Below are 19,406 nucleotides of genomic sequence, written 5' to 3'. Positions count from 1 at the left end.
TTCAGGTGTGTACAAAATCATAAATCACAGAAGAGAAAAAAGTTGTGATAAATATTAATAACTTTGGTTTCAGCACACAAAGGCATCATTCCCACATTTACCACCTCCCTGGCTAGTTAGATTTGTTGCACAGACCGGAGTCGGGGGTAGGTGTGAGCGTAAGAAGGGGTTTTACACACTTAAAAAGAGGCCCAGTGCCACACAGAGACTCCAGCTCCAGCCTCCCGCGTCTGCATGGGGCTTCCAGAACAGAGAAGAATCTCTGGCTTATCTTCACCCACCCACAGTCCTCTCCCCTGCGAGGAACAGACCTGGCTTGCCATTCTGACACTCTAATCCATTCCACAGCCCTAGGCTGTCATCATTTTCTTGTTCCACTCATGAATGCGCAGTCTTGCACGTGCCGCTGTCACCACAGTCTTTCTCTGGGTCATTTCCCTTCCCTATTTTTGGACACGCCATGGTTCCTCACCTCTCAAGGGTGTTGCTGAGATCAAATCTCACCCGCTAGAGCAGAGGCACGGGCAGCTCTACCATATTACTCCAGCAATTCCCGTTTCTCTACCCTCGCTCTGTGCAACACAGTTAAGAATCTGGCGACAAGAGGCCAGCGTGTTGTGGGTTACTCCAGACGAGAGGTGAAGGACTAAAATCTAGGGGGCCTTGGGGACAGAAAGGAGTGAAATAGCTAAGTAAGCAGCCAGCTAGGAATAAAGCACCATGCTTCATTTGACAACGAGAGCAGTGCATGACACCACCTGCGGCAGTTTGATAATATTTATGAATTCCAAAAAAGATAACCGGTTATGTTTGTAAACTGGTCTGCTCCTCTGGGCGGGATGCCCTTCGACTGTACTGGAATCAACTGAGATGGCTTTGATTAAATTACGTCAAGATTAGGGCTTTGATTCATCCGAGTCATGAGAGTGTGCTGTGTTGAGTCCTAGCCCCCCTGGGGGGCAGATAAAACAGACTCTCACGTGGAGGTAGATACACAGTGAAGGTCCACAGAGGACCCTGAAGCCTGGGAAGAGAGATGAGCCTGACAGTCTACAGCTGACCTTGTGAGGACACCCGAGCAGCTGAGCGCAGAAACAAACACCCGGGGAAGAGAGATGAGCCCTATGCCAGGCTACAGCGGAGACCAGAAGAAACTGGATCCACGGAGGAAGAGGAGGGAGGAAGGCTGAACCCTCACAGACGTCGCCTGCCATCTTGCTTCAATGCATGGCAACAGACTCTGGGTGAGAAGGTACCTCTTATGGTACCTTGAGTTGGACTCTTTAGGGCCTTGTACCTGTACCCCAAAGAAACACCCCTTATAAAAGCCAACAGAGTTCCGGTACTTGCGTCAGCACCTCTGTGGCTGACTGATGCATTGCACGAGCGCTCCAAGAATAAAAAGCAGATGAGTCCAGGCCATCACAGGAGCCAGCGAGCGATCAACTCGCCCTCGGTGTTGCAAGGCCAGGGAAGAGGCAGGCACGGCTCCTGCGAGGCCGTGGGCAGAGCTGCGCGGGGCTCGAGCCCGCGTCCTCCACCTGGCCAGCAGCACAGTGACGGTGAGCAGGAGCCCCGCTCGGCCAGGCCCCTTGCCCGCAAAGGGGAGCCAACGCTGGCCTCACGGGGATGTCGGCAGGACCATACACAACACCCGATGGGCACTACCGCGCGGTCGTGGTGGGCACGGTTGGATCCCGGGAGCGTGTTACTTCATGTAGAGAAGGGGCTCTGACGGCGGGATTACGTTAAGGGTCTTGAGAGGTTATTCTGGATTTTTCAAGAGACCGCAGAAGAGGGAGGGAGGAGAAGATGTGATGACAAAGCGAGGCCAGAGGGACCTGGGGTCACCAGGCAGGGAATGCAGAAGAAGCCAGAAAAGGGAAGGACATGGACTTTCCTTTAGGTCCTACAGAAGGAGCACGGCCTTGCTAACCCGTTTTAGACTCCTGGTCTCCAGAACTGTAAGAGAATGAAGGCGTGCTGCATGCCAACGGGTCTGTTGCAATTTGTTACGCAGCTGTAGGAAACAAATACATTCGCTTATAGTTTGGTCTGTAGATCGGCTCCGTACCCTCTAGGAACTCACATGGTGGGAAAAGGGAGATCATAAAATGTGTGAAAACACACACATAAGGCAAGGCATGTGGACCAGCGCCCCTGGTTCAGAGAGGGGCGGAGAATGGAACGCTGTGTGCTCCCACACGAGCTAGGTCTTCTGGAATGGGGGGGATGTGGATGGGCCCAGAGGAGCGAGGGGAGAACAGACCTGGGAGGAGAGAAGCGGGGGCAAGAGCGGGCAGATCCAGAAGCTGCGTGACAATGGCCTCGGCTCTGGCACTGCATCTGCACCCCAGTGCCCCTCGCTGCCACGGCAAACCCCTCTTCCTATTGGGGGGCTTTTGGGGATACTGACCCCACCACGGCCCCAGTAAGGTGTTCCAGGGCCCAAGCACCCATGCTTTCAAGGAGGCTCCCTGAGAAGCCCTGAGCCCCTTGAGACAGATGCTGACGAGGTTCATGTTCAAGCGACAGTGACACAGGTCGGTGCTGGGGTCTGGACATGGGGTGACGCTGCCGGTTCCAGCAGGAGGCTCCACCTCAGCCCCGAGGTCTCCAAATAACCACTGAACGCCAGCAGGCACCAGAAGGGCTCCCCAGGGCACCCACGGTGGGACAGCGGTGGGCGCTCGCAGGACTCCGAAGTGGTGCCAGGGCCCAGGGGCGCTCGACCCACTTTTTCTCCAGTGGTCTCACCACCCGGTAGTGTTACAAACATGCAGTGTCTACCCCCAGCCCGGGTCTCACTGTCCAAGTCCACACTACACGTCCCACCACCCTCATTGTTGAGTCAGGACCCTCAAATCGGAGCTCCCGTTTCTTCCGCGCAGCTCACTCCCACCTTCCCCATCTCAACTCCATCCTCCTAAATGTTCAAGCCAAATGCCCCGCGGTCAACACTGACCCCCTCTTTCCCCCCAAGAATCCCTCAGGGAATCCTGCTGGGTCCAACTTCAAGTATGACCTTGATCGGCTGCTCTGGGCATCCACTGCGCCAACCACCATCTCCCACCTGAATCTCCGAACAGGTGCTGCGCCCTGCACGGCTCTCCAGGGGCTTCTCGGCTCCATGGCCGAGGAGCTTTCCACAGTGCAAGTCCCCTGCCCCCTGCCCGCAGAACTCCCTGAAGTGGCGGCTCCCAGGCTCGGAAGCCCCGCGGCTCCCCTGGTCTTGGTGCCCGCTCCTCCTCCGTTCTCCCTGTCCTGGGCTGCAGCTCTCGCTCAGTTCCAGTCTCCTTGGTCTTGGCACCTCCAGGCCCCGGCGAGGTCGTACCCAGGCTGCCCTCTGCCCCCTCCCCCTGTGCCCTGCTCTACCCACCCCTCCCAGTATAATTATAAATAACCTCTAATGCTCATCTCTTCCACCCTCCAGGTCCCCGAGACTGCGGGCATTGACGCGAAATCATTTTCTAGTCCATTCTTCAGAGTCCTCCCTCTGAAGATGCCCATCCCGGAACGCTCATTCATTCATCATTTACTGACTGAGCGCCTGCTGTATGCCGTGCACTGTTGGCAGGGCTTGGGATACATCAGTTAAATCAAAGATTTTCCAGCGAACAAATCAGGAGACTCCTGCCCCTGCGGCGCCACCTGGGGGTGGCGTGGTGGGAACGCGAGGACAAACAACCGGGCGCTGTGTCGGTACAGAAGGGCGCTCTCACCTTGGCCGGGACCCCCCTCCAGCTGCGGAAGGCCTCCGAGGCGGCGCGGACGGCGGCGCGGGCCTCGGCCACCCCGCAGTCGGCCACCTGGCCCAGCGCGGCGCCGGTGGCCGGGTCGTGCACCGGGAAGGTGGCGGCGGCCGGGCGCCAGCGGCCGCCCACGAAGCCGTCGGTGCGCAGCAGCGCCGCGGGCAGGCCCGCCGGGGCCCCGGCCAAGCGGCGGAGCGGGGCCCGGCCGCGCGGCGCGGGGGGCAGGCGCGGCGCCCCGCAGCCCCGCAGCCGAAAGCAAGCCGCCATGGCCCGGGAGGGGACGCAGGCGGCGCGCGCCAGGCGGGGACGCGCGGGGGCGGGGCGGGTGGGGTGACGCCGAGCGCCGCCCCCGTCCGCGTCCCGCTGCCGCGCCCGCGCCGGCCCCGAGCACCGCGCGCTCCGCCTCGGCGCGCCCTTCCCCCGGCGGGGGCCGAGGGCGGGCTGGGCGCCCTGGAGATGCACCTGCCGCCCGCGTCCCGCGCCCCTCTCGGTGCTCATTTGTCCGCGACATCCCTGGACCGCAACGGCGGGGCATGGGGAGGGACGAAGGGGGTTGTCTGCGGGGGGTGGGGAGGACTCTGGCGCCAGCAGCAGCAGCAGCCCCTCCGCCGCCAAGCCGAGTTCCCCTGCAGGGGGGTGCGCGCCTGCTCCCTGGGGGCGCCCCGGGGCCTGCCCGCCGCTCCCCAGCGCGCGGATGCCCTGAGTCGGGCTGCTGCGGGGCCCCCGCGGCCGGGTGGGTTGCCCATCCCTCCAGTGCGGGCGGGGTGCGCCAGGAGCCCGGGAGCGGGCTTGGGAGCCCGGCCTGGAGCCACATCCGAATCTGTTGCTTACAAGCTGTGCCTTTAGGTAAACGACTTTACTTCTGTCTTCTTCTTTGTAAAATGCGACAGTACCTGGCCCAGGTTTGCCGTGAGACAGCGCGGGATGCTTAGGACAGTTCCCCTATTAAATTCGGTGCAGCGTTCAAAGTCACTCTACTTTGTCAGGGCACTTAGTAAGGCGAAAGAGTGCCATCTAGTAAGGGAACCATTTGCCCAAACTGGGTCAGCCGAGGGATGGGAGTTGAGTGTAACACTATCACCTTCAAACGACCTTCTTCCTCCGGTCAAAAATTAGACCTGGGCCTAACACTCCGGAATCAGCAGGGAAGCTTAAACGTCAATGGGGATAAAAATGAAAACGGCAGGCCTGTCCTCACAATTAGCGGGTTCAGATGAAGCCCAGTGCCAGGTATTGAGTTTAGGACCCTTATCTCAATATATTTTCCTTTTCCAAATCCTACCGTCTAGAGTCTCTTGCTGTTTGTTTGTTTGCTTTTTCCTCTGAGCCTATGGGTTCCTCGCTTTTCCTTGGGTGTTGAATTTTTACTTGCAGAGTTCCAAGGCCGTCATTTAAACTTGGACTTGGTTTTGCTGAGTCAGAGCCATTTCAGTCTTAAGGCTGTTGCATCTGGCAGAAGTGATAACAGCAGAGCTTCCTCTTTGCTGTGCGTGGATTCACTGTTTCATTCAGGAATTGCTGGGGTGGGGAGGGAGGCCTCAGAGAGAGCCTGCTGCGGGCTGGGTGTCGCACTGGGGCCGTGGGAGCCCCATCTGTTCACATCTACTGCTTGTAGAAGAAGCACTACTTACTGACAGCTGATGTCTTCTTGGGGAAATCAGTTGACCTGAGGAAACTGAGGCCCAGAAAGGTGAAGTTCGCTCTGGCTTAACTGGCTGCCTCTCTTGGCCCAGAAATTAGTCTTAGTCTTTTTTTTTTAATGTACCGGGGCCAGGAATTGAACCCGTGACCTTGTATGTGGGAAGCCAGCGCTCAATCACTGAGCTAAACCGGCTCCCTGAAGTTGGTTTTTTGTTTGCTTGTTTTTGTTTTTCGGATGTACTGGGGATTGAACCCGGGACCTTGTACTTGGGAAGCTGGCGCTCAACCATGTGAGCCACATCGGCTCCCCTGCCTATCTTTTTAAAGATTCCATCTCAACGGGCACCCTGCCCCAACATCTATTAGGCACAGTAGGTGCAGTGACTACAACACACGGTGGTACTTGTACGGGCCCACAAACATGTATTCTAAAATCAGAAGACAAAACTGAACGTTTAGGTCGTATATTAATATGTTAATATATTCTTCCATCTGCTAGTGCAGATGTAAAGTATCATTAAAAATATTTTTTTTAATTTATTTACCTATTTTTATGGAGGAAGGAACCCTTAGAGGCAAAAATGCCTAGAACTCAGGAACTTCACCGTCTGGTCTCCCTCCCACCCCCAGCCCCCTGTGCCCTCTCTAAGGCCCACTTTTAGACAAGGAGCCGTTGCCTCCCAGCTCCTGTCTTGCTCCAGCCCGGCTTGGTGTCATCAGCTCAGCTTTGAAGGACAGAGCCACACTTTTAAGGAATTTACTCATCTGATCCTCACAACAACACTACAAAGTGGATGCTCTTATTATACCCATTTTATAGATAAGGAAACTGAGGCATGGGGATTTTTAGTTACTTGCCCAAGGTCACACAGATAGAAGGTAGCAGATCAGGGATCAAAACAAAGCTCGAGTTTTTCCGGCTGTAAACCTCCTCCCCATCACCCCAAGGCAGCTGTGTGCTTACTTCTCAACCTGTGTTCATGTTTCCAGAAGAGTGCTAACCCATAAAATCATACTGTCCTGTTTCTTACCAAGCCTCCTTATTAGGATAGGAGGTGTGGGTGTCGAGTAAAATATTTCCAAATGCCTGTTTCTTTCTTTCTTTGGTTACTTTACTGTTCTTCAGTTTAAACAAAATTAGTAACGTTTTCTTCTGCTTATTACAGAAATTCATACTCATTGCAGAAAATTTGGAAAGTAGAGAAAAGCAAAGTAAAAAATAAAAATTACTCATAATCCCATTATCCAGAGATAGCCACTGGTGACCTTTTGCTGTATTTGCTTCCATTTTTCTATGCATATGCATTATTTTAAACATAATTAGGATATACTGTATATTGTGTTTTTTATAAAAGAAGTTGTAGGTTTACAAGAAAATCATGCCTAAAATACAAGAGTTTCCATGTACACCCTGTTATGAACACCATGTATTTCTTACATTGTTATAGTTTAAGGACAAATTATTATATTTGTTACATTTCAAGAATGAATATTTTTGTAATTGTACTAGAACTATAGTCCATGGTTTACATTAGTGTTCACTATGTTGTACAGTTCTGTATTTTTGTTTTTTTAGTTTTTATTCTAGTAACATATACAATCTAAAATTATCACTTTGAACCACATTCGAATATATTATTCAGTGCTGTTAATGACCTTCACAATGCTGTGTTACCATCTACTATCCTATCAACCCAAATAGAAACTGTGCAGTTTAAGCATTAACCCCCATTCCCTACCCCCACTCTGGCCCTGATAATGTGTATTCTAGTTTCTGACTCTATAAATTTGGTCATTTTAATTATTTCATATTAGTGAGATCATACAATATTTGTCCTTTTGTCTCTGGCTTATTTCACTCAACATGATGTCACCAAAGTTCACCCGTGTTCTCGCATGTATCAGAAATTCATTCCTTTTTTATGGCTGAATGATATTCCATTACATGTACACAGCACCTTTGTATCTGTTCATGGATTGATGGGCACTTGGATTGCTTCCATCTTTTGGCAATTGTGAATAACGCTGTGCAAATATGTTTGAGTCCCTGCTTTCAGTTCTTTCGTGTCCATACCTGGAAGTGGGATTGCTGGGTCATATGGTAACTCTGTCCTTAACTTTCTGAGGACCTGTCAGACTCTTCACAGTGGATGCACCATTTCACTTTCCCACCAACAATGAATGAGTGTTCCTATTTCTCCACATCCTCTCTAGCACTTGTAATTTTCCATTTTTAAAAAAAATGGCCATCCTGGTGGGTATAAAATGGTATCTCATTGTGGCTTTTTAAAAAATTTTAAATAGTATATTTTATTTAACCTAAAATACCCAAAATATTATCATTTCAATATGTAATCAATAGAAAAATTATTAATGAGATATTTTACATTATTTTCTTAAACAGCACAGCGCTAGAGTGCTGCTCACAAAACAGAGCCTGTGCACAAAATAATCCTTTGTGGGGTGAGAAGAAAACATAAGAACTTGCATTTATATTTTATTTCTCTCAAAATGTAAGATAGAAATTCAGCTTTTTTCCCCATCATATATATTTTTAAAGCAATTTTGTTGAGATACATTTACATACCATACAATCTATCCAAAGTATACAATCAATGGCTGTTAGTATAATCACAGTGTTGTACATTCATCATCACAAAAATTTTTAGAACAATTTCATTACTCCAAAAAGAAAACCTCACACCTCCCAGCAGTCACCTTTCAACCCCTCTATCCTTCCCCAGTGCTACATAACCACCAATCTAATTCCATCTTTATAAACTGATTTCTATTTTTGTTTTATATAAACGGAATCATACAATATTTAGTACTTTGTGTCTGGTTTAATGTTTAATTTTTGTTATTGTTTTTTGCCGGATATTAACTCTTGTAACATTAACATACATAACATTTGTTTGGTTTCTAAGTAAAAGTCTTATATATGTCATGTTATCCATATTCATGTTTCACATGAGGTTTTACTGTGCTAGACAGTCCTTTGTTCATTTTTTAGCTTTCCTTCTAGTAATTGATTTGCGTTTCCCTAATGCCTAATGATGTTGAGCATCTTTTCATGTGCTTTCTGGACATTTGTATATCTTCTCTGGAGAAATGTCTATCCAAGTCTTTCACCAATTTTTTTTCCTTCAACATGGCCCTACTTGGAACTTTTTTCTTTTTCTTTTTTTTTTTAAAGATTTATTTTTTTATTTATTTCTTTCCCCTTCCCCCCCACCCCCTGTGCCCCAGTTGTCTGTTCTCTGTCTATTTGCTGTGTCTTCTTCTTTGTCCGCTTCTGTTGTTGTCAGCAGTACTGGGAATCTGTGTCTCTTTTTGTTGCGTCATCTTGTAGTGTCAGCTCTGCTTGTGTGCGGCCACGTTTTTGGGCAGGCTGCACTTTCTTTCACACTGGGCAGCTCTCCTTATGGGGTGCGTTCCTTGCACATGGGGCTCCCCTACATGGGGGACACCCTGCGTGGCACGGCATTCCTTTTGCGTGCATGAGCACTGCATGTGGGCCAGCTGCACACAGTCAAGGGTCAAGGAGGCTCGCATGTGGTAGGCCGACACCTATCCATTGGGCCAAGTCCGCTTCCCTGAACATTTTTCAAACTATTCTGCGGGCTGTGTTTTAACTTTGTATTACCCATTTTTTAATTGGGTTGTTTGTCTATTTGTTGTTGAGTTGGAAGATTTCTTGATATATTCTGGACATCTAATCATTATGAGGTATATGCTCTCCAAATATTTTCTCCCATTGTGAGTTTGCTGTTTTACTTTCATAATAAAGTCCTTTGATGCACAAACATTTTTAATTTTGCTAAGGTCCCATTTATCTATTTTTTCTTTCATTGCTCGTGCTTTGGGTATAGATTAAAGTCTAAGAAATCAATGCTTAACGCAAGGTCCTAAAGATGCTTTCTTATATTTTCTTCTAGGAGTTTTGAGTTCTGATCCTTATATTTAGGTCTTTGATCTGTTTTGAGTTAATTTTTAAAAATATGGTGTAAGGCAGGGATCCACCTCCATCCTTTTGTGTATGGAGACCCGGTTTTCCTGGCACCATTTGTTGAAGAGCCTATTCTTTCTCTCTTGTACAAATTCACGGATGTGAACATTGGTTTCTGAACACTCAGTTAGATTCCATTGGTGCATATGTCTGTCCTTGTGGCTGTACTATGCTGTTTTGATTACTGTGGCTTTGTAATAACTTTTAAGATTGGGAGGAGTGAGTGCTCCAACATCGTTCTTTTTCAAGATGGCTTTGGCTTCTCAGGGCCCTTTACCCTTCCATATAAATTTGATGATTGGCTTTTCCTTTTCTGCAAAGAAGGCTATTGGAATTTTTGTTGGGATTGTGTTGAATCTGTGAATCAATCTGAGTAGAATTAACATCTTAGAACTGTTTTGTCTTCCAGTCCATGAACACAGAATGTCCTTCCATTTATTTAGGTCTTCCTTGATTTCTTTTACCAGTTTTTGTAGTGTTCTATATATAAGTCCTCTACATCTTTGGTTATATTTATTCCTAGATATTTTATTCTTTTAGTTCCTATTATAAGTGGGAATTTTTCCCCTTGATTTCATCTTTAGATTGTTTCTTATTAGTGTATGGAAATACTACTGATTTTTGGGTGTTAACCTTGGACCCTGCCACTTTGCTGAATTTATTAGTTCCAGTAGCTTTGTTGTGGATTTTTCAGAATTTTATATATATAGGATCATGTCATCTGCAAATAGTGAAAGGTTTACTTTTTCCTTATCACTTTGTATGCCTTTTATTTATTTATATATCTTGTCTAATTGCTCTGCCTAGAACACCCAGTACAAAGTTAGGTGTTCGTGAGTATCATTGTCTTGGTTCAGATCTTAGTGAGAAGGCTTTCAGTTTCTCACCATGAAGTAGGATATTAGATATAGGTTTTTCATATATGCCCTTTATCATGTTGAGGAAGTTTCCTTCTATTCCTAGTTTTATAAGTGTTTTTATCAAGAAGGGGTGCTGAATTTTGTCAAATGCCTTTCTGCATCAGTTGAGATGATCATGTGCTTTTTTCCCCTTCATTCTGTTACTGTAGTGTATGACATTTATTGATTTTCTTATGTTGAACCACCCTTGCATACCTGGGATAAATCAGACTTGATCATGGTGTATAATTCTTCAGTGGGTGTTGGATTTGATTTGCCAATGTTTTGTTGAGGACTTTTGCATCTGTATTCATAAGAGATCGTGGTCTGTAGTTTTCTTTTCTTGGGGTATCTACCCTGCAGAATGATCCATGTGCACTAGAGAAGAATGTGTATTTTGCTTCTGTTGGATGAAGTGTGCTATATATGTCTGTTAGCTGGTTTAGAGTATTGTTCAAGTTCTCTATTTCCTTATTGATCTTCTGTCTAGATGTTCTATCCATTTTTGAAAGGGTATATTAAAGTCTCCTACTGTTAATGTAGAACCATCTATTTCTCCTTTCAAATCTATTAATACTTGGTTCATATATTTCAGGGCTCTGCTATATATATTAATAACTGTTTTGTGTTGTTGAATTAACCCCTTTACCAGGACATAATGACCTTCTTTATCCGTCATAATAGTTTTTGAGTTAAAGTCTATTTATCTGCTATTTGTGTAGCTAACCCAGCTCTCTTTTGATTACTACTTGCATGGTATACATATATTTTTTCCACCCTTTCACTTTCAACCTACTGAAGTTGTTGAATTTAAGATGAGTGTCTCTTGCAGATCCTCCCAGGGCCCACTGGATGGAATGTGGGAGAGTGTGGGCTATGATGTGGACCATTGACTATGGGGTGCAGTGATGCTCAGGGATGTACTTACCAGGTGCAATGGATGTGTCACGATGATGGGAGAGAGTGTTGCTGTGGGGGGAGTGGGGGGTGGGAGCGGTGGGGTTGAATGGGACCTCATATTTTTTTAATGTAATTTTTAAAAATAAATAAATAATTAAAAAAAAATAAGATGAGTGTCTTGAAGATAGCATATAGTTGGGTCATGATTTTGAATCCATTCTGCCAATCTTGGCCTTTTGACTGGAGTGTTCAATCCATTTATATTTAAACTATGTGTTTTAGTTTGCCAAAGGGGTGCTGATGTGAAGTACCAGAAATCTGTTGGTTTTTATAAAGGGAATTTATTTGGGGTAAATGCTTGCGGTTCCAAGGCCACGAAAACTCCAAACCAAGGGACCATCAGAGATGCTTTCTCACACAGTCAGCTACTGTTAATCCAGGCGTGTTTGCCACATGGTGAAGCAAAATGGCCGCCCATCTCTGCCGAGGTCTCTGCCTTCCCTTCCAGAATCTACCGATTCTTGGGGCTCAGCTTTGAGCAACCAGGCCTAGGGCTTTCTCTTTCTGGGCTTCCTTTATCAGTCTTGGCTGTTCCGCTTTCTTCTCAAGTTCAGCTGTAAGCAATCAGGCATATAGCGGGGCTGGTTGCCTCCTAAGCTGCTTTGTGAACCCAGCCTCTTGGGGCTTTGGGCTTCAGTGATCCTCTCTTGTACATGGCAGGATCAAACATGGACTTCCTTTTTTCTCTGTCTCTGTGAGTTCATTTATATCAGACCCAGCAAGGGGGGCAAGGACTCAACCTGAGTCACACCTCACTGATGTAGTCAAATCAAAAGCTCCAAAGGGATCTATCAAGTAATCTAATCAGAGTCCCCTCAACTGAATTTAGTGCAATCAAAGGGTTTTACACCCAGCGGAATAGATTAGTTTACAACATAATCTTTCTCTTTTATCGTAAAATAACATCAAACTGCCACACTATGGATAATGCATCATTTTCTCCTAACATTGTGCTATTTTGTCTTTATAAGTCTTTATCTTTCTAATCTTCAGTTCTTCTATTAATGGCTACTTCCATAATTATATTTATTTATTTTTTGTATTATACCATTTTTCAGTTCCTTCTCATCTTTTGCTGAGTATGTTTTCATGTACTTTCTTTGTAGTTACTATGTGGTTAAAATCTAACATCCCAGGAAGCAGACTTGGCCCAGTGGTTAGGGTGTTCATCTATCACATGGGAGGTCCACGGTTCAAACCCTGGGCCTCCTTGACCCGTGTGGAGCTGGCCCATGCGCAGTGCTGATGCGCGTAAGGAGTGCCGTGCCACACAGTTGTGTCCCCCGCATAGGGGAGCCCCATGGGCAAGGAGTGCGCCCTGTAGGAGAGCCACCCAGTGCAAAAGAAAGTGCAGCCTACCCAGGAATGGCGCCGCATACATGGAGAGCTGACGCAGCAAGATGACGCAACAAAAAGAGACACAGATTCCCATGCCACTGACAACAACAGAAGCGGACAAAGACGACAACGCAGCAAATAGACACAGAGAACAGGCAGCCGGGGGGGGGGGGGAGGGGAGAGAAATAAATAAATAAATAAATAAATAAATAAATCTTTAAAAAAATCTAACATCCCATATCTATAATAATCACATTTGATTTGATACCAACGTATCAATAGCTTATGCATACACTGTTCCTATATCTCTCTGATCCCCCCAGTTTTTTTGTACTTGTTTCAGATTATATCTTTGTGCATTGTATATTCAAAACCATTGATTATTGTTAATTTTTACGCAATTGCATTTTAGCACCTAGGAAGGAAGAAGTAGAGTTACGTACCAAAAATTGTAACGCAATAGTACTGACATACTTGTCCATAAGTTTACCTTTACCAGGGGTCTTTATTTCCTTATGTTGCTTTGATCCATTATCTAGTATCCTACAAGTGTTGCTTTTAGGCCAGATCTTGTGATAATAAACATAACCATCACACTATAATGCCTCTCTTAGCAAGTAATTCCCTCCTATTCTATTTTACTATGCTCATAATTTTTATGTCATATCTTTTTTAAAAAAATATTTGTTTTATTTACTTCTCTACCCTCCTCCCCCTCCCCCTCCCCCCCCCCACTCCCCGTTGTCTGCTCTCTCTGTCCATTTGCTGTGTGTTCTTCTGCATACACTTGCATTATCAGACAGCACCGGGAAACTGCATCTCTTTTTTCTTGTGTCATCTTGCTGCATCAGCTCTCCGTGTGTGCAGCACCACTCCTGGGCAGGCTGTGCTTTTTTTTTTCATGCGGGGCAGCTCTCCTTGTGGGGCACACTCCTTGTGCGTGGGGCACCCCTGCGTGGCACAGCACTTCTTGCGCGCGGCAGCACTGCGCGGGGGCCAGCTCACCACATGGGTCAGGAGGCCCTGGGTTTGAACCCTGGACCTCCCATGTGGTAGGCGGATGCTCCATCAGTTGAGCCAACTCTGCTTCCCAAATCTGTTTAGCTATCATATCCAGGTAGCTTTATTTTTTCTCTGCTGATGTTTTGCAACCCCGTTGTGACCATTGACTGGCTACTTTTGGCCTTCTGTGCTTAACCAGCTCCAGCTGATTATCGTGTCACATGGGAATGTCAGTTCATGAAGCCAGTTCTCTGATATTTATAGAGAAGCTAGAAATCTAGATTTCTCTGTGAAGTCTAAACATATTGGGACAAGGTGATAAAATATCTTGTTAAACCAAATAAAATGTTAAGCGACGGTCTGTGTCCTGAAGTAGTCAGAAGCAGCTGGGCCCCATGCCCTGGGATTGGCTGAGGGCTGCAGATTTCTTACCTTGGGGTTTGCAGGTGACCCAGGTAAGGTTAGAGAGCAGGGGTTCTTAACCTTTTTTGTTCCATGGACCCTTTTCCTAGTCAGGTGAAAACCATGGACCCTTGACTAGGTCCATACTATACTGTGTGTTATTTAATTAATATATCACACCAGCAGCAACACATCCCCACAAGAATAATGATTTCTTGAATTTCAATTCAAGCTCATGGACCCCTTGCTAAGAACTCCTGTTACAGAGGAAACTCTGGGCAGACAACTTAGGCTCTCAAATCATCCCCTCTTCTCTAGCTCATTTCTTCCATTTGGCTAACCTGAGGATGAGTGCCACTTCCCGTCTCTCTTTTAGAAGCTCCCTTTTCGCTTTTAATGTATAACGTGCATAATTTGAGCTTTAAAACCACCATCATTTTCACGAAGAGGTGAACCGAATTATTCCCACGGCTTGAATGCTATTAGGCAGGGATTCCACAACGTTACATCCCGAGCCTGACTTCTTCCAGACTTTTGTTTCTCGGCCCCAGCTCTGCCCTCCAGTGGAATCTGCATCTTTGCTTGGGCTGCAGGAATCTGATCGTGCAACCAGCTTCAGATAAGCCCTCTAAGGGAGACCAGGAGTGGCTGCTCTTGTGTAATCGCACGCTGGTGTCAGTATCTGCTGCCAACGCTGAAAGGGAAGCTGTTTGCAGCTATCATCGTAAACGCTTTCCCAGCACCTGGTTTCAGAGACCCAGGAAGCGAAGCCACCTGATAAATGTGAGGACAGGCTGCATGAGCTGTCAGCCCTGCTGAGAGGAGGCAGGCCAGCGCACGGACGCTCTGCAGTCACAGGTGAGGCTCAGTGGTTTAGGAAGCAAAAGAACATCTGGAAAAAATGGTGCTGGTGTCCCCCTATGAATTTCATGTTACAATGAAATCTGGAGATAGCCTCGGTCAGAAGGTGGCCATGCTTCCACCTAGGGCCATTTAGATTTTAGTTCATCACTTTTTTTTTTTCTTTCAGGTGGACAGAGTTTGTTTGCTGTTCTGGTGAAACTAAACAGTAGCTGCACAGTTGCCTTCTTTGGAAAACGGCATTTTGAAATGAGGCTCGGCTTCCTGTGTCAGTGACCTGCTTAGCGGGAAGGCGGTGGGCCCCTGCCTGGGTTTCAGAGCCGGGTGCAGTCGCAGCTCTGCGCGTTTCCCGAAGGCCACAGGAGCCAGTGAGGAATGACAGCATGTCTGCTTTCTCCGTCTGGGCCCTGCTGATGGGGCTGGCTTACGTCTGCCCCAGAGGGTCTCCGTGTGGCGTTTCAACACATGTTGAAATAGGTAAGGGCTGCTGCTCTGTCCTGTGTGGAGAGGACAGTCCATCTGTCAGAAGACATCAGGGAAGCTATTTAACATCTGTCACATGAATCCATACACTTTCCCCCAGTTGCACGGAGCAGCTTGGTCGTGGAAAGAAGAAAGGCATAATTGGAGTTGTCCGGGGATGGGGACGTAGTCAGGGTGGGCTCAGTACAGGGGCAGGTGAGCCAGAGAACGGATGCTCTGTGGTCCTAGGACCCTAGGTGTTTGTCTGGGTCGGTGAAGAGTGAAGATGAAGGATAGACTGCAACCGAGCAGAATTGCTAGAATGAGCGAGGATGATGGAGGAGTGAGGAATTTTTGTTTCACATTTCTGAGGACAGGCGTTTCCTAGTAGATGAAAAGGGCCACACCTGGCCATGGGAGCGGGTCCCTAAGTCCAGTGGCTTTGAAGGGGGCCGACCGTGGGGAGGTCAGAGGATCCAGGGTGTTTGCAGGGGCACCTGCATTGACATTAGAAGCGAGCAGCATGATGGCAGGAGTTGGTGAGGAGGGGGGCACAGCAAGCTGAGGCCAAGGCAAATGCGGAGGGCTGTGGACTTAGGTAGACAATGGCATAAAGATTGTGGATAGTGTATGAAATGTATTTCTAATAGTTTTTAACGCATGGACAATATCAGCCAAGTTGTAATATAATTAGCTAGGATTACATTCTACAGTGGCTATGAGAATAATTTCAGACATATCTGATGTTCTGGGTTTTCTTTAGAGAAAGAACAATACTGATATTCTATAGTTCTATAAAATACATAGTTTACCACATCCAGAAATTACAAAGCAGAGCAAGATTACAAATAACATATGGAAATTTATCAGTGCAAAGTCGCCGTGAATAACTGAGCTATGGCAGACAGGAGCCTTGTGATGGCAGAGTTTTACAACTGCAAGAGTTTTACCTTACAGATGGGAAAACTTGTCCAGGGAGTTTCCCACCCAATTGTTAGTGATCGGCCAGGAATTCCATGTCCTGACAGCCAGTCCAGTGTTATTTCCATTAAACATTTATTATTAATTGGGATGTAGGAGATGGTGGAAAAGAGAAGCAGACCTGGTTCTAATGCCAGCTCCGTTGTAAACTGGATGTGTGACGGAGAAATTCACATTCTCCCTCGTTTTCTTTTCTGTAAAATGGGGGAACTGAACTTCTTAGTGATTTCTAAAGTGTCTTCCAACTCTGACTATGTGAAATTACTACAACTATACAAGTTTGCTGAAGAGAAACAGATCTAAATGAAACTATTCAACTTCCTAATTCTTAGAGTTTAAAAATTTACAAGACAGATGAAATCTAAAATTTTAATAAAATCAGGTAATTGCCCACTTTTCTTCAGTAGTTGTCAAACAAAGGTCCTAAGAGATATCAAAAGCATAAAGTGTATGTTTATGTAAATATAATTAAAGGCAATTCCTAAAATAGGATCTGCTCAGATTTTGAGAACGTTTTTAATATAAATGGAGATTAAAACTCCAACAATTACTTCACCAATAACGTAGAGGATTTTATAACTATAATTGGTTGTTTGCCTTTTTACTTATTGTATAAGGCCTAAGTGAAAGGTTTATATTTATGTGCATTAAATAGTTGTAATTGGCCTTGTTCAGTGGTTTCTTTCTGTAAATCACTGGAATTATATATATATATAAAGAGATTATACGTGTGGGCTGTGGATTTCTCTCTTATGAAACTAGTACTTATGATGTGGCTGATGAATAAAAAAGTTGGATGGGATTCAGAGTAAAGATGAGATAACCTCTTTGGATGTCCTGTCACAAGGTTCGGCTTCCTGTTGAGTTAAGGAGGATTCTGATTGCAGGTGTGTGTGTGGGTTGGCAGGTGGAATAATGGCCTGAGGTTTTCGCCCTTCCAGAGCGGTCCAACGAGGAGAAACATTTGAGGACCCTGATTCAGTCCATGGCCCTTCATTGTGTTTCTTACCTACCTTTATTTATCTTAGTGTATTGTTCTGTGGCAAAATAGGATGACAACTTCTGTTTGTGGTGCTCCTGCCATATGTCAACCATTCTGCTTGTGACTCTGCATTTGTGTTCTGTGATTCCCTCAACAAACCTGTAGGGGCAGGTATTGCTTGCCTAATTTTACATAGTAACTTACCCAGGCTCGTAGAGCTAGTTTAGCAGGAACTAAAAATATCATGCAAATTTGATTTGTCTTATAGCAATACAAATATTTTATGAAGCCAATTATGCCTAATGAAAATTGAAAATGAATACAACAGACTTCGTTTTCATTGACAGTTACAACCATGAAATTATGTATTTTCCCTTTAAAATGATCTCTAGCGAGTTCCATTTTCAGTTACATTCGAATTTCCTTGACGCATGTATTTATTTCTCTCAGGACACAGAGCTCTGGAGTTTCTCAGTCTTCAAGATGGGAGGGTTAACTACAAAGAGGTATGAAGTTTGCTTTTTCTTTTATTCCTTGTGCAATAACTTCCTCTTATAGGTGGCAAACCACGGGCCTACCAGATATTTAACCATATTTAAACAGTAATTTTAAGAGTAACTTTTGTGTCTCTATAAAAGATATTAATCATATTAAACAATATTAATACTATTAATATTGCTATTTTGAGTTAAAAGTGTGTGTTCAGGGTGGCGGACTTGGCCCAGTGGTTAGGGCGTTCATCTACCACATGGGAGGTCCACAGTTCAAATCCGGGGCCTCCTTGACCCGTGTGGAGCTGGCTCACGTACAGTGCTGATGCGCGCAAGGAGTGCCCTGTCACGCAGGGGTGTCCCCTGCATAGGGGAGCCCCATGTGCAAGGAGTGCACCCTGTAAGGAAAGCCGCCCAGCATGAAAGAAAGTGCAGCCTGCCTAGGAGTGGCGCCGCACACATGGAGAGCTGACACAGCAAGATGATGCAACAAAAAGAAACAGATTCCCGTGCCGCTGACAACAACAGAAGCGGACAAAGAAGACACAGCAAATGGACACAGAGAACAGACAACTGGGGCGGGAGGATGGGGGAAGGGGAGAGAAATAAATAAATAAATAGATCTTTAAAAAAAAGTGTGCATTCAGGAGAATGGCGTCCCTCCAAGAGCTACTTGAATATATATGTGCTATACAGGATCTCTCTCTCACACACACACACACGTAATCGTTTAAATAACATCATTTATTTATTTAATTTTTAAAAAGATTTATTTTATGTATTTCTCTCCCTTTCCCCCCCATTGTCTGCTCTCTGTGTCCATTTGCTGTGTGTTCTTTTGTGTCCACTTGCATTATCTGGCAGCCCTAGGAAACTGCGTCTCTTTTTTGTTGTGTCATCTTGCTGCGTCAGCTCTCCGTGTGTGTGTGGCACCACTCCGGGGCGGGCTGCACTTTTTATCACACGGGGTGACTCTCTTTGCGGGGCGCACTCATTGCATGTGGAGCACCCCTGTGTGGGGGCGTCCCTGCGTGGCAGGGCACTCCTTGTGCGCGGCAGCACTGCACGTGGGCCAGCTCACCACAAGATCAGGAGGCCCTGGGAATCGAACCCTGGACCCCCCCATATGATAGATGGATGATCTATCAGTTGAGCCACGTCCACTTCCCAGCATCATTTAAATATTTTAATGATATGAATCACTATATAAAATAATACTTGAAAAATAATTTTCATAGGTGGTATATATTTTTTGTTTTTACATAGAGGGGTCATATCTGAGGTAAATAATTTCCTTGTCACGTCTAGTCCCTATATGTTATCCAAAATTGCGTCACCACAGGAGAAGGAAGTATTTACTCAGAAGTATGCCCTAGGATTCGCCTTCTGTGTCCTCTTGCTCTCTTCCTGGTAGGATGATCCGATGGCTCACCCTTACCCATCCTCAAATTAGATGAATTCATTCTGAGCCTGAATACCATATTAAATGATGATCACTTAATGAAATCAATTATCTTTATATTAAACAAAGTTGATTGTTAAACGCTTACGTTTGATAAGACTGGTTAACATTCCCTCATGACATCAGAATTGGATCGAATTATTACCTCTCAGCTTTAATAATCC

The 19,406-nt window shown here is 46.0% G+C and overlaps 2 protein-coding genes across 5 annotated transcripts in view; one reads left to right on the top strand and one right to left on the bottom strand.

The window, feature by feature from the left end:
- ALDH5A1 (aldehyde dehydrogenase 5 family member A1) overlaps nt 1-4,054 on the bottom strand; it is a 29,877-nt gene extending 25,823 nt beyond the window's left edge. The window contains exon 1 of the mRNA XM_058285315.1: nt 3,723-4,054. Coding sequence (XP_058141298.1) covers nt 3,723-4,019 — 297 coding nt within the window. The 5' untranslated portion in view covers nt 4,020-4,054. The remainder of the gene's footprint in view (nt 1-3,722) is intronic.
- Nucleotides 4,055-4,163: 109 nt separating this feature from the next.
- Nucleotides 4,164-19,406, top strand: part of GPLD1 (glycosylphosphatidylinositol specific phospholipase D1) — a 69,085-nt gene continuing 53,842 nt past the window's right edge. Inside the window, exons 1-4 of one of the 4 annotated variants that reach the window (XM_058285313.1) lie at nt 4,164-4,598; nt 14,555-14,861; nt 15,034-15,341; nt 17,740-17,795. In XM_058285313.1, the coding sequence (XP_058141296.1) occupies nt 15,248-15,341; nt 17,740-17,795 (150 nt within the window). In that variant the 5' untranslated portion in view covers nt 4,164-4,598; nt 14,555-14,861; nt 15,034-15,247. Of the gene's footprint in view, nt 4,599-4,809; nt 4,983-14,533; nt 14,862-15,033; nt 15,342-17,739; nt 17,796-19,406 lie in introns of those variants that run through there. The other 3 variants (XM_058285312.1, XM_058285311.1, XM_058285310.2) reach the window with 3 other exon arrangements.

The sequence above is a fragment of the Dasypus novemcinctus genome, chromosome 22, assembly GCF_030445035.2.
Source record: "Dasypus novemcinctus isolate mDasNov1 chromosome 22, mDasNov1.1.hap2, whole genome shotgun sequence".
NCBI classification, from domain to species: domain Eukaryota; kingdom Metazoa; phylum Chordata; class Mammalia; order Cingulata; family Dasypodidae; genus Dasypus; species Dasypus novemcinctus.
Note: the sequence above shows the minus strand (reverse complement) of the source record. Positions and strands in the feature narration are given on the sequence as shown.